This window comes from Spea bombifrons, chromosome 7, assembly GCF_027358695.1.
Source record: "Spea bombifrons isolate aSpeBom1 chromosome 7, aSpeBom1.2.pri, whole genome shotgun sequence".
NCBI lineage: Eukaryota > Metazoa > Chordata > Amphibia > Anura > Pelobatidae > Spea > Spea bombifrons.
The window spans coordinates 44,839,703-44,859,844 of NC_071093.1; the positions used below are offsets into that span (position 1 = coordinate 44,839,703).

The following is a 20,142-nucleotide window of genomic DNA, read 5'->3' on the forward strand; positions in this document are numbered from 1 at the left end:
GAGCTACACCTCATAAGGCAGACGGGATTCCAGATGTTCTGTCCAAGCTCTTTTGAAGAAGCACAAAGAAACAGGCAATGAAACTTCAGCAGATGAGACACGTCACGCTTACTTCCCTCCTCAATGCTGAGAAGTACCAGCAGATACTTATCCACCATGCGACACCATCAGGGGGGCATCAGGGGGGCCCCAAATGTATTCTGCAGCAAGACCACGACCCCAACGTACAGCCAAAGCCATTAAGAACCAGCTTCAGCGGAAAGAAAAGCAACGGGTCGTGCAACTGATGGTTTGGCCGCCACAGACCTCTGATCTCTGTCTGGGATCACATGAAGGGAGAAGCAACTGAGGAGCCGAAATCCACAGAGGAACTGCAGCTGGTTCTCCAACTCACCGGCCGAGTTTGTTAAAAAAAAAACTATGCGCGAAGACAAAGGGCGCTCACCAAATATTGATTTGATTTCAATTTTTCTTCTAATTCTGTTAATTTTTTATATTAAACGTATAATAATATATACATATATCCTTAAGGCTGGCTACCCTTTAATAGCTATTTGTGTAACCGAGGGGGGCATTTAGAAGAAGAATATTGGGGTTTATTTACCCCGTTTAATTTATAAAGCCGTTTCCTGCTGTTTCTATACACATTATCGGGGCTTTTAGGGCTGTAGAACCCTGCGATCCCCTCATACCCAGCAAACATTCTGACCTCCTAGAAAAGAGGGGCATCAGCGGAGGAGAGAGGGGCATCAGGGGAGGAGAGAGGGGTATCGGGGAGGAAAGAGGGACAGAGGAGGAGTGATGTATTCCAATGCAGAAATCACAGAATGACTAACCACGAACCTGCGCATTTGCCGAGGGCCTGTGGAAATGTAGGTCACCGCGTTTCGCTCACAATATCCTTTATTCTTGCAAGTAGTGAATCTAAATGAATGCGACTAGTTTTTGGTTTTTTTATGCGTTCTTTTTCCAAGACATGCAGGATTTGTTTAAATTATAAAATGTGTAATGTGATACCCACCACTGAGAGGGTGGTAGATGAGTGGAACAGCCTCCCAGCAGAAGTGGTAAAGGCTAATGCAGTTAGGGAATGTAAACATGCGTGGGATACTCACGTATAACCCCGGCTTCAGGTTCTCATACTGTTCGGATACCCAGAATCCTCTGCGGTCTTCTAGTTCAATGTAAGGTTCGTTGGGGTAGCGAGCTCTGTAGTTCTTCAGAAATCCTCCCTCAAAGTCCGCAATCACCCCGTCCATGTCCACGAGGACCCGTAGGCACCTGGCACCAGCCATGAGCGAGTGGGGTCTGCGGTGACGGACGCACGCGGAGAGTGTGGAGCCCCCGCGGAGCAGACGGGGCAGTAACATGATGGTGATAAGAACCCTAGGCCAGCATTCTGTGGGGTATCTGGACGCGAATGCCTCTACGAGTGGACGTTCCTATGTCATAATTACACCGGTCTGACCTTAGACCGGTTTACCGAGCGCTACCACTTCTATAGGTCACGCATTTAGAAAGCATGTGCCCCGCGGCAGAGACAGCATAACATTCCGGGAGCGCAAATTCATTTTTTTCAAGGATCTCAAGTCAAAGTCCACTTTCTCACCCCAAAAAAAAAGAAGTGGAGACAGCGAGGAAAAAATGTACCGGCCCTTTAAATGTCTTTTTTTTGTTGTGGGAGAAAGCAGCTGTCTCTCTGTGACCGCAAAGGACGGCGGCGAGGGGAAGCGGCGCAGGGAGCCGGCGCTGCCTCACAAGCAGAAATGGGTGCAGCTGCTAGGAAATAGCGGTGCGCTGCAGGAAGAGAGCTGGGCAATGTGCTGCAGAGGAAGCAGCAGCAGCAGAGCGATGCTCTGCAGAGAAAGCTGGCCAATCAGCAGGGGCTTTCCCGGGCTGCAGGAGAGCGCACGGTTCAGACGGACCCCGTGATTTGCCGTGCCGTGCCACAGGGAAGGCTCTGCAGTGCAGTGCGAGGGAGAGCTCTGCAGATCGCGCCTTGTAAGGACAGACTGCCTCCTCTTCTTAAAGGGACAGGCGGCAGCCTGCAGGGAGCTCTCCGGAGGAACAGCTGCTGGCAGAGATCAGAAACCTTAACCCGTTCCACGCAACCCTGAGCTTCAAAGCGTATCATTACATTTATTTATATAGCGCCAGCAGATTCCGTAGCGATGTTACAGTGCAAATATTAAGCAAAGACAATTTAAAATTGCAAATAACTTTAACGTACACCCCCCTTCAAAGTTTTGGGGTCACTCGGCTGTTTTCATGGAAAACAAGGAAATTTCTGGCTGTAACATCATTTGCAAAAGGGTTTTCTAACCATCAATTATCCTTTTAAACTTAAACCTGGCTCAGCGAACACAACGTGCCATTGGAACACAGGAGTGATGGGAGTGATAAAGGGCCATTGGAACACAGGAGTGATGGGAGTGATAAAGGGTCATTGGAACACAGGAGTGATGGGAGTGATAAAGGGCCATTGGTACACAGGAGTGATGGGAGTGATAAAGGGTCATTGGAACACAGGAGTGATGGGAGTGATAAAGGGCCATTGGTACACAGGAGTGATGGGAGTGATAAAGGGCCATTGGAACACAGGAGTGATGGGAGTGATAAAGGGCCATTGGGACACAGGAGTGATGGGAGTGATAAAGGGCCATTGGGACACAGGAGTGATGGGAGTGATAAAGGGCCATTGGAACACAGGAGTGATGGGAGTGATAAAGGGCCATCAGGACACAGGAGTGATGGGAGTGACAAAGGGCCATTGGAACACAGGAGTGATGGGAGTGATAAAGGGCCATTGGAACACAGGAGTGATGGGAGTGATAAAGGGCCATTGGAACACAGGAGTGATGGGAGTGATAAAGGACCATTGGAACACAGGAGTGATGGGAGTGATAAAGGGCTTCTGTACATCTATGAAGAGATTCCATAAAAAATCAGCCGTTTCTAGCTACATTAACCCCGCCTGCGCTGGATTTCTAATCCAATTCATGTTATTTTAATGGACAAAATTTGCTCTGCTTTAAAAATCACGGAGATTTCCAGAAGAAGAGGCCTCGCTCTCAAGAGCTTACAATTGGGGGATCCTGTAAAATAGAACTATTTTATTTTTTTACATTTTTACCTGGAGCTGAAATAGAGAAAAAATAAAATAAAACCAAAAATGGTTACAAATATTATTAATAACAATAAATTAATTTTGCAAGGTGATCCAAAACAGGATAAATACATTAAAGCTGCTGTTCCACTAGTTAAGCAAATACACCTTAGTAGATCTGCCATCATTCTCAGGCAGATTTTAAGCATGATTAACTTTGTAGTTGAATACAAATATGGAGTGCCAGAGGCTGGCTGAGCGTCATAGTATTGGCAGTTTGCAGTCATAACAAATACCGGCTCTGCCACTCACAAGCCATTTAGCTTCCAATAGGCGTTTTGCGCCTTTAAGAAATAGGCGCTGCCTGGTGACGTCAGACGCACGACACGCTTCCTCCTTTGCGCTCGCGGGACTTAGTCGCGGTACTCGCGCTTTTGCTCCGCGTCATCTCGCGAGAGTTGTATTGAGGCGACAGCGCGCGCCCGCACGTCCAGCCGGCGGAAGATCTCGCGAGACTTGGCCGTGGTAAGCGAGCTCGGCCTGTGCTATAGTGTGTTCCTGCTCCGCTCACGGTACCGGCTCTCCGCGGAGGGAGGCGGGACCCAGGCAGCATGGCCTCCGCACTCGAGCAGTTCGTCAACAGCGTCCGGCAGCTCTCTTCTCAAGGTGAGAGGGGCAGGGAGTCCCTGCTGTGTGACAGGGTGGGCAGCTCCTGCCAGGTTTATCTGCTGGAGGTGACAGGAGCCTGTGCTGGGGGGTCTTCTGTGTGGAGCGGGGCTCCCGCTGCGGGTACCGGCTGTGTATGGAGAGTGGGGGTACCGGCTGTGTGTATGGAGAGTTGGGGTACCGGCTGTGTGTATGGAAACTGGGGGTACCGGCTGTGTGTATGGAAACTGGGGGGTACCGGCTGTGTGTATGGAAAGTGGGGGGTACCGGCTCGGGAGAGGATGCTGGAGGCAGGATTCTGTAGTAGCATCTCTTTGGAGACAGGCCGGGACGGTGGTCCTCTGTGATACATCAGGATGGGAAGAGGGTCCCCTGAGGGGGGGGCACTGATGAAGTTGTACACTAGTGGGTGATGTGTCACGTGATCACAGTGTGTCTTCAGACGTGTTGGTTGAGCGGCCTCCTGTGCGGTACATGACAGCCCATCTCTGCCGGATGTAGGTCACTTCGAGACGGGAAACTGGAAGCCGCTGGTCCTGTAGTTTTTTTTTTTTAAATATATTTTTGGCCCAATGTTTTTTCTAGAGAAAGATGCACGCTTGCCCACCTCTAAAGACCTCGGCGGTCCCTTCTCCAGATGATTAAAGCTGGCTGAGCGGAGTTGTTACATTAGTGTAATCTGAGCGAGCGGCGTTGGTGAAATACCTCCGGTGACGCCTGTTGTTTATTACGCAGAACATGAAGATGTCGTATATCTGAGTGTTGGGAGTGTGTGTGGCTGTTTATGAGAGGGTGGTAGATAAGTGGAACAGCCTCCCAGCATAGGTGGTAGAGGGTAATACAGTGAGGGTATTAAACATGCATGGGATAGACATACGGCTCCTGAATCTAAGACGAGACCAACGTCTATACGGGGGGGCGATCTGCCGGCAGGTCCTCCCCCCCGGTGTAGAATGGCAGTTCCCGCGCGTTAATCCGATGTCTGTTTTTCAGGGCAAATGACCCAGCTGTGCGAACTTATTAACAAGAGCGGGGAGCTGCTGGCGAAAAATCTTTCCCACCTGGATACTGTTCTGGGGGCGCTGGATGTCCAGGAACATTCTCTGGGGGTCCTCGCTGTATTGTGAGTAGTGATATGTTTATTGTATTAACCCCTCGCAACCCTCTCCCCGCCCTGCATGGGACTGCGAGATATTCCGGGTTTTAGGCGTCTTCTCTTATCAAAGGGTGTGCAGACGGCATCAAGCTTCCATTTCTATTCAGATCGAGTTTAATTCCCCTCCCCGCGGGGCAGCGAGTGCCCCTCACAGTCTCTCTATTGATTTTGATGTTTTCATTACAGACATCAAGGAGATAATTCGTGATGCAGACTATTTTACTATAATATAGGGGTAGTCGTAAAATAAGCTAAGCAATGGTTAATGGATTATAATAACCCCTTGTTTTCTTCCTTCTTCTGAAACATTGTTTCCAGTTACTGCTCTGGTTACTCTTAAAGATGGCTGGAGGTGCAGGTATATTAGGCCAACGAGGGAAGGGGAGGAATAATTAGATAACCGTTTGGTGCAGCCGCCTGGCAGAGGGTCTGTGGATTGCTCACGCTCTGAGACTGTTTGTCTCCTGCCTCTGAAATCTGTCCCTGGGTTTGTTTTTCAGGTTCGTGAAGTTTTCCATGCCCAGTATTCCCGACTTCGAGACCCTGTTTTCTCAAGTCCAACTCTTTATTAGCACTTGCAACGGAGAGCACATTCGATACGCCACGGATACCTGTGAGTACGGCCGCTTGGCTCGCTCTGGATTTGCTCTCTTAATGCAGACACTTACTGACCTCTGACTTGTCTTCTCATCTGCAGTCGCCGGGCTGTGCCATCAGCTAACCAATGCACTTGTGGAGAGAAAGCAGGTAAGTGGAACCGTCGTGCCGTACTGCTGCAGAGTATATTTACCAATACGCAGATCTCATGGTGCTCTTTAGTTTGTGTCTCTTATTTCTCTCAACTTTCTTTCCCGTTTGTGTTTATTTTTTTGACAGCCCATGCGAGGGATCTGTGTCCTCAGACAAGCCATAGACAAGATGCAAATGAACACAAACCAGCTGACCTCAATTCATGCAGATCTCTGCCAGGTACTAAGTGCTTTAACACGGGTGTAATATGTCCGTCTGGACAGCCAGGACCGTTGGTTCAAAGTCTTATTAAAAGAAACCCTTTACATTTGGCCTTAACTTGAGAGCGCTGCCCCCTCTCCCAAAAGAGATTAAAGAAAGAAAATTCTTCCCTTACCGATTGTTATTACGCCTCCCTTACCGATTTATTGGAAGTATCACATGGGGCCACGATATAACGCAGCTATTAATATAAAGGGATACAAATAGTCTCCTTGTTTTGCGTTGTGTAATATGTGTGTTGTGCGTCGTGCTGACCGTTTGGAATCCCCCGACAATCCTCTCTCTGTTTCTCGTTGCAGCTTTGTTTGTTAGCGAAATGTTTTAAGCCTGCGCTCGTTTACCTGGACGTAGATATGATGGACATTTGCAAAGAGAACGGGGCGTACGATGCCAAGCCGTTCCTGTGCTATTACTACTACGGCGGCATGATCTATACCGGCCTCAAGAACCTGGAGAGAGCGCTTTACTTCTACGAACAGGTACAAGCGGTTGTTTTCGTTCACAGAGTGTTGGACCGGGTAGAGTGTTGCGAGCTGATAGAATTCCTCGGCTTTAACTTCTAGGCCCTGTTGGTATGTCTATCGTACATCATGTGTTCTTTGTTTTGTCTCCCAGGCTATAACAACTCCGGCCATGGCTGTTAGTCACATTATGCTGGAAGCCTATAAGAAGTATATCCTAGTTTCTTTGATACTCCTGGGGAAAGTCCAGCAGCTCCCTAAATATACCTCGCAGATTGTCGGTAGATTCATCAAGGTGGGTCGCAGGGAATGTCCAGGGTCACGATTCCGTTTTAAGAAATGCTTATTTCTGTAAGGAAATGACTCTCATCGCGCCCTCTGTTCCCAGCCTCTTAGCAACGCATACCATGAGCTGGCACAAGTATATTCCACGAATAACCCATCGGAACTCCGGAACCTGGTGAACAAACACAGCGAGACCTTTAACCGGGACAATAACATGGGTCTGGTGAAGCAATGCCTGTCCTCGCTCTACAAGAAGAACATCCAGAGACTTACAAAAGTAAGACGCAGAATAGAGTGAGGCTTATCCTCCTCCGAGGTGCCGGTCAATTCAGGGGGTCTCGTGCTCCCCCTGGGTTAGGATATAGTCGTGAGGCTTGTGGTGAGCCTCCCCATGATATAAAATGTATGCAATAAGCTGTCTGTTAACGATAAGTTATTGAAACCACTGTCACTAGCTCCAGGTAGGCTTTGTGAACTGCAACAACTTGCACTGTTGGTCTTTTTAACTACATTTATGGTTTGAGACCACGCACGTTCATAAGTGTTTTTCCCTTCCAGACCTTCCTCACTCTCTCCTTACAAGACATGGCCAGTCGAGTGCAGTTATCTGGAGCTCAAGAGGCTGAAAAATATGTACTATATATGGTAAGAACGGTTTCTGATAAATCTGTGAATTAGAATGTTTGGTTTTATACTAATTTTTTTTTTAATTTGTAAAGACCAAGTTGTAAAATCCTATAGATCAGAAGTGACATGTTTGTTTTGTAGTATTTTTTTTGTGTAAATCCTTACCTCTTGTGTTATTGCAGATAGAAGACGGCGAAATATTTGCAAGTATTAATCAGAAGGACGGGATGGTGTGTTTTCACGATAATCCCGAGAAATATAACAACCCTGCGATGCTTCACAATATAGATCAGGAGGTAAAGAAAATGATTTGGGTTTTTGTAACGTGACGCTGGATAACGTCTTTAGGGTTTGCAATTTGTGTCCGGTGAAAATGGAGAAATCTTAAAGGGATTTTAGCCAGCCGGGCCGTACTCACTGGAATCTGCCTTCTTTCTGCAGATGCTGCGCTGTATAGACCTTGATGACCGATTAAAAGCAATGGATCAAGAGATCACTGTGAATCCTCAGTTTGTTCAGAAGGTAGTTCTACTAAGTTTCTGCTCGGGACACAGCGGGTCATATGAATGAACAGCGTTTCCGGGCTGACATTCGGTGTTAAATTACTGTATACAGCGTTGGGGGTTAATGTTACTAATTACCTATGTTTGTTTCTATGAGTCCTATCTTGTTTGGGATCAACTGGGCTCCCTTGCCCCTTTACGAATTGAATTGTCTCAATTGATTCCCAGCACCCCATACTAATAGTGATGTAAAAAACTGCGAGATTCATTACTACAGCAGTATGTATATGGACTGCACATAAAACTTTATTAGCCAACCCAACTTACTGAATGCAGTGCTATGGGGGTTATTAGTGTATACAGTGCTGGGGGGGGGGTTATTGGTGTAAAATATTTTATGCTGGTAGGAATATATAATTCCCATCGTATTCACCGATCCAAATTGCATTGCAGAGTATGGGCTCTCAGGATGACGACTCAGGAAGCAAACCATCCAGTTACTCTTGAAGAAATCTCCGTGCGCCCCTGAGGTCTGCAAATCGGATTATCAGCAATGCAAAATCTTTAAAAGGCAACATCGGCTGCGTCTTTAATAAAAGAGCAGAGAGAAATGAGAGCATCTGCCTGGACATTTAACTAAATAACGAAAAAGCAAATATTTATGACGTTTTCTCTCCGTTCTGTATGCGTTCACTTAAACTTCAAACAACGGAAAGCGAGCTTAATGAAATAAAAGTCTGTTGTGAATTTATCTCTGGAAGAATTCATTTTGCTGCAAGAATCCGCCAGCGTTTCTGTGCTCCGCGTACAATCAGAATAGCTGAACCAGCTCCAAGTGTGTAATATAACTTTTATTATCGTTTAATATTTGCTCAGCTCGTTTTTTTTCCCCTCCTGGACACCGGCAACGATTTCTGCTATAAAACTAATGATAATTAGAAATGCAAATAATAGAAATATAACAATACAGCGGAGTCAAGCTAAGATATTACGTGTTCTAATATTCGTTGTATTGCTTTCGTCAAGAAATTGTCGAAAAGCACGACACAAACTGGTTTCTCCAGCGAGAAGGCTGAGCTGGCCCTGTGTAATGTATAATTCAATGGGTGAGGAAGTATCACTGATATTAACTATACATTACACAGGGCCAGCCAAGCCTTTCCAGCAGTAGAAGTGATGACCTTTCGTTACGTATAGGAGCTGAAACAAAAACTCCCTTTTGGACGGCCCTTGTAATGACTGCGATGTATACGTAATGAGAAGACACATGATCGGATCACAGAAGGAAGTTTTTTTTATTTTATTTAGGGTTCTAAAGGAAAATATAATCATTTTATATTAAAAGTAAGGTTTGCCATTTTCCAAATGGGCAGAACCAGGAGCCGGCCGTGTCCATGAAGCTCTGTTAGAGCCTCCCAATAGGAGAAGAAATGTATTTTGGGTAAATGCTCTATGCCCAACACCCCCCCCCCCCTTTTGTGTATGTGTTTTATACAGATCCATTGCATGGGCTATCGCTGCTAATAGCATGGATCAAGGATCTGCGTCCGAAAAAGAAAAATAAGCCCTCCCGTTTCATACTACATGTAGTTAAAACACACAAACCATAAAGAAAGGCGTTTCCTGGTTGCTCCGGATGTCATCTCAGTTAATAGATCAACAGTTTTGTGAGTTTCCGAGAAGGTTTTTCCTTTGTTCCCGGGTTATGTGTGCAATATTTAGATTACCTGCATGTAATCTCCCGTGGGGCACTAAATCCTGTATCTTGTACCTTTTCATACATAAACATTTTAGGTGCCGCTGAATCCTTCATCAACCTATAGTTGACCACATTTTGCTACCCAAAACTGGACCAAACAAATAATGGGATTTGTAGTTCTTGTGAGGTTTATTGAATAACATTTAAGTATTTTGGACTAGACATAACCCACGCCCCATACAAAAGGTTTGCTGTGCTATCGCTAGATGTGGCGGTATGAAGTGGTGGCCCATGTCTACTAAGTTGGCTGCAATTGAGTAGGTTCTCCATGAGAGGCTGGGGGATATTTGTCACTAGGAATATTTCTTTAGAATATACTGTACTAGGAAGTATTTCCTGGGTGGGGGGTTATAAAGACAGCAATAAAGGCACGGTGCTGGGCTGGAGGTATATCAGGGTTGTAGGGCTGTTGACACCCTATGCACTCCTTATCTGGTATTGTTTGCACATTAAACCCAACGGGCCAGATACCAGTGATTCCAAACCGTGTCTATGTCACACATTTATAAAACACCCCAAAGTTAAGGGCAGTCGTATCACCCCAGGCGCTGTAAATTCCCAGATATTCTGCCCCGCTATCAGCCCGAGTGCAGCTGCAGGGGAACACGAATATAAAATTTGCCCCTTGCTGGGGGGGGTAAATAAGATGTAACCCAAGGAGAGTGCATGAACCTGGCAGCTCGATGACAAACTGCCCCACATGTCACAGATCACGTGCTCAATCAGCTGCTCCCTCTCGTGCAGAGTAATAAGCTGTGCGGGTTAGACCATTCCTCGCCAGCACAGGGGTGTAAGGGTACAGATAGTGTTTGTTTAAGAAACAGTATTGTCTGCCCTGAGTACACGCCAATTATTTCTATATTGTTAGCTGGACATTCATAAGCGCATAGTTCCTGCTAACCCTTTGATATCCAGCGCTATGTGAGTTCAGGCTCTCCCCGCGGGTCAGGGCATATGGTATAACCTCAGTGAGCAGGAAATTAGCTCTTGTCATGTGATGTAAACATGGCGACTTGACAGGTGGGTCTGTTGTGTGGTGTAATGAGGGGTATAGGGGGGCAGAAGGGCGGATCGAGGGGGTATAGCGGGCAGAAGGACAGATATCTGGCTCGGGATAATGAGAGTAGTTAGTTAATGTTAAGGAGGAGGCATTTGGGTAGGAACCTTTGGTGTAGGATTCTGTGTCTTCTCCACAAATTAACCCATTAAGCCCATGATCCCTGTGAATGCTAGAGGGTGGGTTATAAGAAATACATTTAATGAATACAATACAATAAAGTGTTTTAACCCCTACCGGGCCAATACTGATATAGTGAGATGAGGCATATGTGTGGTTTGTGTTAGCGGATATTGTTATAGTGCCAATGCCTTTGTGTTCATTGATTCCTACAGCGTCTGTGTGCCGTACCCCTAGGAAAAGGCTACACATCACTGTCTCCCTGCACGACTTTCAGCATGAATGCCATCGTGGCTTTGTGCCACTTCTGTGAGCTGCATGGGCCTCGCACTTTGTTCTGCACTGAGGCGTTGCACTCCCCTCTCCCCCAGGGGGCAAGTTGCGGAGACAGCCTGGGGCAGGGGGAGCAGGCAGAGGAAGAGGAGCTGGGAATCCAGATGAGCAGCAGAATCCAATCCCACAGCCCAGCCGACGGGGCGAGTGCCGATTCCAACAGCCCCCGACCCAAGAAATCTGATATGTGTGAAGTAAGTGCAATTAGTCTCATAGCTAGGTGGTGGGGTGAGAGGCCTCTGTACATTTCTGTACAATTGTAGGGCTCGGACCCACCGCTCATATTATCTCTCTATGCTTGTTAACCGGTAACATGGGGCTATTAGGCTCGTAGTGATTGGACCTCATCAGGAAAAGCCGAACTTGAGAGGGAAACATATATATTGGAGAATATTTTTAATTAACAATATTTTCATGTCTTTAAGAGGGGTTCTATCACAGCCGGAAAGAGAGAAGTAGTTATTTTTAGTACCGGTCATGTCCATTAAATATTATCTCTTTGTCCCATTATCAGGGGTGCCGATCGCTGGCAGCTGGACACCCTGGCTATATCAGCCATGACAAGGAGACATCGATCAAATATGTCAGCCATCAGCACCCAAATCACCCACAGCTGTTCAGCATTGTACGCCAGGCCTGCGTGCGCAGCTTGAGCTGCGAGGTAAGTCGAGGCTCGACTCCCAGCGTTTTCCTCCAGAATCAGTTTTTAATAGATCTCCCGCTGAATTCCATGTAATATTCTTTCTGTCTGCCTACAGGTCTGTCCGGGCAGGGAGGGTCCCATCTTTTTTGGAGACGAACAGCACGGTTTTGTGTTCAGCCACACGTTTTTCATCAAGGACAGTCTGGCGCGCGGCTTCCAGCGGTGGTACAGCATCATCGTCATCATGATGGACAGGATTTATCTCATCAACTCCTGGCCGTTCCTGTTGGCCAAGATTAGAGCCATCATAGATGAGCTGCAGGGGAAGGCTTTAAAAGTGAGTAACGGGAGCTACGGAGAAGGGTAGACGGTATATAGGATTATTTTGGTAGGCAGCTAGTACCAGTTATTCCTTTGGGAGGTAATGCTGAATATCCAGTTGATGTCGGACTGTGGTTCCCATCATGCATAACCAGTCACTTACTGATCATTACGCTCATTGGCTTTCCTCCAGGTGTTCGAAGCAGAGCAGTTTGGATGCCCCCAGCGTCCCCTGAGGATTAACACAGCGTTCACTCCTTTCCTGCACCAGCGCAACGGGAATGCCGCCCGCTCTCTGAGCTCCCTCACCAACGATGATAACCTATGGGCCTGCCTTCACACCTCCTTTGCATGGTAACATCAGCTTACTAGGCGAAGCTCTCATGGCCTTGAATCAGATCGGGTTGATATCTTGCGTAATTGACTCATCCAATACTCTTGTATTTGATACTAAAGAAATCTTGGGTTACTTAGCTCCTTGTAGATCCAATGGTAGGTTGATGAGCGTTGTTTATAAATGAATTAAAGTAGACCTGTGTCTCTCCCTTAAGGCTACTCAAAGCATGTGGATGCCGCCTGACGGAGAAGCTGCTGGAAGGAGCTCCCACAGAAGACACGTTGGTGCAGATGGAGAAGCAGGCCGGTAAGTGAGCAAAGATATCCTGATGGCCCAGGGTGACCCATTTTCAAGGCACTTGGACCCAAGTACTCAAAGATTCAGAAGAAATAATTAGAGCTGAAACAACGAATCGATAAAATCGATAATAATCGATAACGGAAATCATCGATAACGATTTCCGTTATCGATTAATCGAGTGATCAATTCGTTGTTGGAGCACTCGGCTCCTTTTACTTACCTCCGCGAGCGTTCCCCGCTTCTGCTACACGTTCTGCAGTCTCCGCCTTCTAGCTACGTGACGGATGTGACGCGTTCCGGAGGTAAGTATTCTTCATGTCTATGTGCACGGATCGCACAGAGCCACTCGCACAGAGCGAATCGCTCTGTGCGAATGGAGCCACTCGCACAGAGCGGTTCGCTCTGTGCGAGTGGCTCCATTCGCACAGAGCGGTTCGCTCTGTGCGAGTGGCTCCATTCGCACAGAGCGGTTCGCTCTGTGCGAGTGGCTCCATTCGCACAGAGCGGTTCGCTCTGTGCGAGTGGCTCCATTCGCACAGAGCGGTTCGCTCTGTGCGAGTGGCTCCATTCGCACAGAGCGGTTCGCTCTGTGCGAGTGGCTCCATTCGCACAGAGCGGTTCGCTCTGTGCGAGTGGCTCCATTCGCACAGAGCGGTTCGTGAGTGTGGGTGCAGGGCAGAGTGGGGGTGGGGGTGCAGGGCAGAGTGGGGGTGGGGGTGCAGGGCAGAGTGGGGGTGGGGGGTGCAGGGCAGGAGACTGGGTGCAGGGCAGAGTGGGGGTGGGGATGCAGGGTGTGAGTGTGGGTGCAGAGCAGAGTGGGAGACTGGGTGCAGGGCAGAGTGGGGGTGGGGATGCAGGGCAGGGTGTGAGTGTGGGTGCAGGGCAGAGTGGGTGCAGGGCAGAGTGTGAGTGTGGGGGCAGGGCAGAATGTGGGGGCAGGGCTGGGTGCAGGGCAGAGTTAGAGACTGGGTGCAGGGGCACAGTGCAAAGTGCTGGGTGCAAAGTGCCAGTGCTGGGTGCAAAGTGCCAGGGCTGGGTGCAAAGTGCTGGGTGCAAAGTGCCAGGGCTGGGTGCAAAGTGCAAAGTGCTGGTGCAAAGTGCTGAATGCTGGGTGCAAAGTGCTGGATGCAAAGTGCCAGGGCTGGGGCAAAGTGCTGGGTGCAAAGTGCTGGGTGCAAAGTGCCAGGGCTGGGTGCAAAGTGCTGGGTGCAAAGTGCTGGGTGCAAAGTGCTGGGTGCAAAGTGCAAAGTGCTGGGGCAAAGTTTCTTGAACAGTAATAGTCCACCTCTTTTCAGAATGTTTGGGGTTATTTTGTTTCATAAATATTGTGTTTGGGTTCTTGTACTTTGAAAATATTGTTTTTTATTACATCATAACAAAATAAGAATGTTAATGTAAATTTTAAGTTGTTTTTTAACATCCAGTTCATTAAATTCTTTTAAATAAACGAAAAATTTGCATATTGTTTTTTTTTATCCGATTAATCGATTAATCGAAAAAATAATCGGCCGATTAATCGATTATTAAAATAATCGTTAGTTGCAGCCCTAGAAATAATTATTGAGCGGACTATACATTTTTGGAGATAACAGCTGGTTTAAAATCACATTAATGTGAAATTAAATCTGAAAAAAGAAGCTGGACGCTCAGAATAAAATAACCCTCTTTTTTGCTAATGTAGGGTTATTGCAACATTACTATTTATTGTTTTATATAGCGCCATCATATTCCACAGCGCTGTACAATGGGAAAACAGGAGATGACAAGTAGTATATAACGATTAGGCTTACAGAAAGAACAGGTGAGGATGGCCCTGCTCAAAGGAGCTTACCATCTAGAGGACATATTCTCAACATAATAGAATGGAAACACTAACTGTGCCCATTTCAATGATTAATAACTTAGATGTCAAAGTGTCTTAATCTCGCCATCTTGTTTGCAGACTTGGAGGAGGAATGTGCGGCCTGGGAAGGCCAGGAGGAAGAAGAAGAAGAGAGACCCCGGCCACAGTCCAGTGTCTTGGAAGGACGGGAGATTTCCAAGTGCTCCACAGAGACCTCCAACTTATCGGAGTTAAGGAGGACAGTTGGGTTCCAATCTCTCAGACACATGAGGCAGGTGGGACACAGAAATATATGACCATGTCTTCTGCTGGTTATAACTGTGGATCATGGTTGTCTTAGTGGATATACACTTGTCATAGTTTTAGGATTTCCCAAATTCATTTGAAATGATTAGTTTTGTTCATGCGTCTCATGGGACCCCGAGGTCTAACGGCAGGGTCTTGAAATTGTCTCCAGAGATAAGTGATGGTTTATTCTGTTTGCGTCACGTTAGCTGCACGTTTCTTGTTTTCAGGTGCTGGGTGCAGCTGCTTTCCGAGTGTTGGCCTGGCACGTTCTGATGGGTAATCAAGTCATTTGGAAGGGCCAGGACAAGGAGCTGATCCAGTCGGCATTTGATGTCTTGCAAGTGAGTAATTAACTTCAAGCCTCAATGGCGGTCTTGGTAGCAAATTTGCAAAAAAAAAACCCCTCCATGAGCAACAACGCCAACGTTTTTATGACGTGTTGGTTCTCCTCTGCGTCACTCTCAGGCCATGCTGCCCGTGGGCTGTGTCCGCATCATTCCATACAGCGAGGAATACGAAGACGCGTATCGCTGCAACTTCCTAGGGCTGAGTCCCCGTGCCGAAATCCCCCCTCACGTGCAGTCGTCTGGTGAGCGTCACGCTTCCGTATAGTTTTACTTTCCAGCAGAATTGTTTTGCTAGATATTACACGTCCCATGAACCGGAATAATCCATACAACCTGATATTTCGCTCCAACAGAATTTGCCGTCATGGTGGACATTCGCAGTGCACCGCGCTCCAACCTTTACCCTGTCCTGTTCGGCGACGATGAGCCTCTGAACCGATATGAATTTGCCGTGGCAAGTGGAAGCCCGGTGTCTACGGACAGGGGTAAGAATCTTGAATTTGAACATTCGTGTGTTTTATACCTTTCACGGGATTAATGTCCTTCTGGATTAACCGTGGCTTTTGTTATTGGCAGTGGGACTTACTATCCTGAACAAGATAGAGGCTGCTTTGCATAACGAAAATCTCTCGATGGACGTGGTGGACCAGTGTCTGATCTGCCTGAAAGAAGAATGGATGAAGTAAGGATGCCGATATATTTATTTAAGTCCTGTAGCATTATGCCGAAAGTTCTTCCCCAGCGGCGCGTTCTGCTTCCTCTCAATATGCCTCTTTTGTTTTTTTTCTGCGCAGTAAAGTGAAAGTCCTCTTCAAGTTCACCAAAGTAGACAGCCGCCCCAAGGAAGATACGCAGAAACTGCTGGGGATTCTCGGAGCCGCCGAGGAAGACAATGTGAAGCTACTCAAGTTCTGGATGACGGGGCTCAGCAAGACCTACAAGTCTCACCTGATGTCCAGCGTGCGAAGCCCGACTTCCTCGGAGTCCAGGAACTGAGGGTCCCGTTCCAAGAACCTTCAAGAGTTTTGAGGACCCCGTTCCAGGAAGCTTCAGTGTAACGAGCAGGGGGGTTAGCAGTATTAAAAAAAACCAAACTGTACATTTGAACAAACAATACAAAACTTTTTTGGAGTGCGTCCATTATTATTTCATCAGGAACATCCAACCCTTTAAATGACGTCCTACGCAAACACAATTTTCTGTATGTTTTTCGATAGCCGCGGAATTTCAGGATTTATTTGAAGTCCAGAATCCTCAGTTTTTGCTGGAAAAGTATCGGTTCTGGAAAAAAAGGCCCAAATAATTTGGTTTGACCTCATTGGCCAGCTGAGAAGGGTGGAAATTGTAATATGGCAGCCAGAGCGCCCTGTTCGATGTCGCCGGCACGTTTCTCTTGGGAACTCTGAGACTGTAACCTGACAGCGTTCATTCTGTCAGTGAATGGTAGAATTGTTAACGTATTGCGTGTTAATAGAAAACGTCCATTTTTTTCCCTATATTTAACATGAAATGTTGTATTTGGTGTAGAAATTTAGTGCTCCTTAAATGTAAAAATAAAAGGCTATTTTTGTAACCCGGACTATTTTGGTCCCAGTGGATATGATTTGAAAGAGAAAGAAAGAAAATAGGGATTTTGTTTGCTAATTTAACATTAAGGGGTTGATAATGAATCAGATTCTAAGCTTTTTTTCTGCTGTAAAATGTTATTATCAGAGTGAAAAGTTCATTTTAAGTTCAGTTCAGATGTTTGTTCTGTGAGGTCACACTTCGTGTAGGGAGAAATTTACCCCATAACCATTCGGGCGCAGGCCGGGGTTATTTTTGTAACTGAGTGGGGCATTTAGAAGAAGAATAATGGGGTTTGTTTACCCTGTTTAGTTTATAAAGCCATTTCCTGCTGCTTCTATACCCATTATCTGGGCTTTTAGGGCAGTAGAACCCTGCGATACCTTCATGCCCAGCAAACATTCTGACCTCCTAGAAAAGAGGGGCAACAGGAGGAGAGAGGGGCATTGGGCGAAGGAAGGGGGCATCAGAGGGCACAGAACAAACTAAGCAGAGGCCCCCCTGCCTCACAGCTTCCACTCACACCTTCCACTTCCACACTCGACGCTCCTTTCAAGTGGTTCCGCCCATTTTGCGTCTCCCATATCTCCACCCATCAGGTTTTTCCCGCTCACTGGCTCCACGCGCGATCCGCGCGGCTTTCTGTGGTTCTGCGCATGCCCATTGCGTAGCTCCCGCCCCTGCTCTCCGGTTCCGCGCATGCTCTGTTAAGCTCCCCGGCTCTCATGTCCTACTCCTACCCCGCGCTGTGGAAGGTTCTGGCCGGGGCAGCCCTCTGTCTGTCACTGGAGATGATGTTCCGCTGTATCCGCCGGAGGCGGCGGCGACCACTGCGGGAGGTACTCTTCTTCCCGGCTCCGCTCTCCTGCACGGAGCCAGTGCTGTCCCCGGGCCTCAGCTGCCCGTGCCCTCTTCCTCACACGGACACCGCCCTCTGTCGGCTCCTGCGGCTGCTCTTGGGGGCCCAGCGCAGCCTGGAGGTCTGCGTGTTCACTGTGTCCAGCCAGCCACTGGCCCGGGCCGTGCTCCAGCTTCACCACCGTGGAGTCCGGGTACGAGTCATCTCTGACAGCGACTACATGGCGTCCCACGGCTCCCAGATCGGGGTCCTGAGGCAGGAAGGTGAGCGGGGGACGAGTATCGGGGGGTAATCCGTGTGCTCCAGAACCCCTGCGAGGAGCTTTGTGAGGTGATTGGCAGTTCTCATTTTGAAGGCGCTCTGCAGAAGCTGCAGCTAGGAATACATCTCTGCCTCTCCAGTTAATGCTGTGTACTATCGTTCCCATCACCCTCAGCCATTGCAGTCCACAAGCCAAAAGGGCACTGTGACAGTGATCTTGAGAACCTGCACCTTTTAGGGCGAAATTGGGGCCTCCTGGGCGCTTCTTAGAGATATATAAAAATTGAGTCCCTGAGCTACATACAAACCGAGACAGTGGAAGAAGCGCTTTAGCCGGGTCGCCTCTGGCTGCCCCCTTCCAGACGTTTTGGGCCCGGTGTTGGGATCAATCTCCCTTTGGTTCAGGTTCGGCTTTTCCCTGGCTTTGTGCACAGAGCCGCATATACAACCCAGCCGGCCCATCCAATCCTCCCAGGTCCTCCTGCGGCAATGGTTTTGGAGGACCGTGAACCTACGTTACGGGTTTTCATGGGGAACGGATTTGTGCCGGTTCCACGTATTGCAGCGCTGTCAGGTGCACCTCACGGGTTACGTTAAACATAGAACTTGACGGCCGACATCAACCATTCTGCCCATCCACATACCTATCCCGGGCATATTTACTTCCTGTTACTGTATAAACCCGTACCACTGCTGCTGGGTGGCAGTTCTACTTCTCTGCCACCCGGTCAGTAGAAGTAAAACTTCCTTCCATTTCATCTAAGCCTCTGAACCTCTAGTTTAGGTTATGGCCTCCTATTCTAACTTTTCTACTCTTTTCAGAAAGTATTGTGATCATGTGACATAAACCAGGGGCAAGTGCATCATTATTATAAAAAGTGTTTAGGGGACCCATAGGCAGTCCCAAGCAGCGTGAGACATAATGCTCGTGTCCTCTTATCTGACTGGACTTGTGTTGCATGTGAGTGTGAATCGTATTTGCTTGTGTTTCAGGGGTTGTGGTGCGACACAACCAGTCAGAGGGTTACATGCACCACAAGTTTGCGATTTTGGACAAGTCGGTGGTTATCACGGGTTCCCTGAACTGGACCGTGCAGGCTGTCCACACCAACAAGGAAAACGTTCTCATCAGCGATGACCAGGCGTACGTTCAGGCGTACCTGGAGGAGTTCGAGCGGCTCTGGGAGGAGTACGACCCGGCGACTTACGATTTCTTCCCAGAAAAAGACCAGAAATGATAGAATTCTGCAGATCCCAGTTGGTTTATTCCCATTCGTGCCTCTAACGCTGGAGATGTATGCTGTACAGAGGAGTCTCCGGGCAGCAATTAACTTTTAGGTTTGATTCTATCCTCTGTACCGTTTTAAAAAAAAAAAAATAAAAAGTTACCCTTTGAAAGAGAAAAGGTGTAGTAGGCCTAATAGAGATTATGCACCAACAACTCAAAATGGTGAGTTACGCGCATGGACGATTTACAGGGACTCCAGCTACTAGGATTTCGGGTGAAAGGGAGAGTTCTGCACCAGATTTAATAATCTTTGCAGCAGTTTATATCCAGATTACCCGGAGCACCCGGGATCAGCCCATCCTCATCGGTGACACAAAGGTAGGAGTAACCATTTCTTTATGTTCTGTTATATGGTCACGTTTACGTTCCGTGCTGGTTCTGTAGAATGCAGGAGCTGTTTTTAAGAGGCGCAGTCGGAGAGAGCGGGATTAGCCAGCGCCAGCCAGTCCTCAACACTCACTAAAAGGGAAAGACTCGTCTGACTAAACACACAGAAAAGTCTTAAATTCAATTAAGCCTTCCCATCTTTTTTTTGTACTGTGTGGCGCTCCGTGCCTGTTTTGTCTCTAATGTGGAGCTTCTTGCTGCAGTAAAAGGCAGTCGCGTTAATGGCTAGAATCCTGTGCGCTGTTATTTATAAATTGCATGCATTTGGGGCCACGCGAGTCAGCATATGATAGCCGTGTCTGCTTTAATGTAACATTCTTACCCCTTCTATACATTTGCTGCTCTCCCTGGATTCACGTCTGATGCCTTTTTAAATACCAACAATACCGGCTCACGCAAGAGCTTCCGGGAGTCTAACAAGACTATCAACATCATGGGCACAAAGCCCTCCCAGTGATACAGCGGGGGCACTTCTGCCAGTGATGCGAAGACCAGGCATAGGGCAGTGTGCTGTGAAGCTGGAGCTTTTGTTTAAAGCATTACTGATCCGATCTGGCCCTTGGGCACCACACCTGCCCAGCATGCGTCCCATGCATCCACCTCCCTCTGCAGTTTGAC

General features: G+C 47.7%; 4 protein-coding genes across 5 annotated transcripts in view; 3 read left to right on the forward strand and 1 right to left on the reverse strand.

Moving 5' to 3' along the window:
• The window catches only part of NT5M (5',3'-nucleotidase, mitochondrial), a 5,225-nt gene extending 3,654 nt beyond the window's left edge, over positions 1-1,571 (reverse strand). The window contains exon 1 of the mRNA XM_053471406.1: positions 1,116-1,571. Within this exon, the coding sequence (XP_053327381.1) occupies positions 1,116-1,370 (255 nt within the window). The 5' untranslated portion in view covers positions 1,371-1,571. The remainder of the gene's footprint in view (positions 1-1,115) is intronic.
• Positions 1,572-3,574: 2,003 nt separating this feature from the next.
• On the forward strand, positions 3,575-8,566 carry COPS3 (COP9 signalosome subunit 3). The gene is made up of 12 exons (XM_053471402.1): positions 3,575-3,772; positions 4,766-4,895; positions 5,429-5,541; positions 5,626-5,675; positions 5,805-5,897; positions 6,239-6,418; positions 6,555-6,695; positions 6,789-6,962; positions 7,244-7,330; positions 7,495-7,608; positions 7,754-7,834; positions 8,269-8,566. The coding sequence occupies exons 1-12, from the start codon at positions 3,718-3,720 to the stop codon at positions 8,320-8,322; spliced, it is 1,272 nt and encodes a 423-aa protein (XP_053327377.1). The 5' UTR covers positions 3,575-3,717; the 3' UTR covers positions 8,323-8,566.
• A 2,451-nt stretch (positions 8,567-11,017) lies between these two features.
• On the forward strand, positions 11,018-18,968 carry FLCN (folliculin). Of its 2 annotated transcripts, XR_008355060.1 has the most exons (12): positions 11,018-11,278; positions 11,599-11,745; positions 11,843-12,064; positions 12,242-12,402; positions 12,600-12,691; positions 14,628-14,803; positions 15,044-15,157; positions 15,282-15,405; positions 15,517-15,648; positions 15,740-15,845; positions 15,958-16,217; positions 18,843-18,968. XR_008355060.1 is itself a non-coding variant. In XM_053471399.1 (11 exons), the coding sequence occupies exons 1-11, from the start codon at positions 11,030-11,032 to the stop codon at positions 16,157-16,159; spliced, it is 1,725 nt and encodes a 574-aa protein (XP_053327374.1). In that variant the 5' UTR covers positions 11,018-11,029; the 3' UTR covers positions 16,160-16,323. The 2 variants fall into 2 exon arrangements, 1 of the variants encoding a protein (XP_053327374.1); XM_053471399.1 differs by lacking the exon at positions 18,843-18,968 and having other exon boundaries at positions 15,958-16,323.
• On the forward strand, positions 17,318-19,248 carry PLD6 (phospholipase D family member 6). The gene is made up of 2 exons (XM_053471409.1): positions 17,318-17,851; positions 18,843-19,248. The coding sequence occupies exons 1-2, from the start codon at positions 17,455-17,457 to the stop codon at positions 19,085-19,087; spliced, it is 642 nt and encodes a 213-aa protein (XP_053327384.1). The 5' UTR covers positions 17,318-17,454; the 3' UTR covers positions 19,088-19,248.
• The last annotated feature ends 894 nt before the right edge of the window (positions 19,249-20,142 follow it).

What these genes read in the sequence shown, in the direction of transcription:
- COPS3 (XM_053471402.1), top strand. Translation starts at nt 3,718, where the DNA reads ATGGCCTCCGCACTCGAGCAGTTCGTCAACAGCGTCCGGCAGCTCTCT. An exon ending in CCGGCAGCTCTCTTCTCAAG is followed by an intron (nt 3,773 to 4,765) that starts GTGAGAGGGGCA and finishes TCTGTTTTTCAG; the next exon opens with GGCAAATGACCCAGCTGTGC. An exon ending in AAAAATATGTACTATATATG is followed by an intron (nt 7,331 to 7,494) that starts GTAAGAACGGTT and finishes GTGTTATTGCAG; the next exon opens with ATAGAAGACGGCGAAATATT.
- FLCN (XM_053471399.1), top strand. Translation starts at nt 11,030, where the DNA reads ATGAATGCCATCGTGGCTTTGTGCCACTTCTGTGAGCTGCATGGGCCT. An exon ending in AGAAATCTGATATGTGTGAA is followed by an intron (nt 11,279 to 11,598) that starts GTAAGTGCAATT and finishes TCCCATTATCAG; the next exon opens with GGGTGCCGATCGCTGGCAGC. An exon ending in CCCTCACGTGCAGTCGTCTG is followed by an intron (nt 15,406 to 15,516) that starts GTGAGCGTCACG and finishes TCGCTCCAACAG; the next exon opens with AATTTGCCGTCATGGTGGAC.
- PLD6 (XM_053471409.1), top strand. Translation starts at nt 17,455, where the DNA reads ATGTCCTACTCCTACCCCGCGCTGTGGAAGGTTCTGGCCGGGGCAGCC. An exon ending in CGGGGTCCTGAGGCAGGAAG is followed by an intron (nt 17,852 to 18,842) that starts GTGAGCGGGGGA and finishes CTTGTGTTTCAG; the next exon opens with GGGTTGTGGTGCGACACAAC.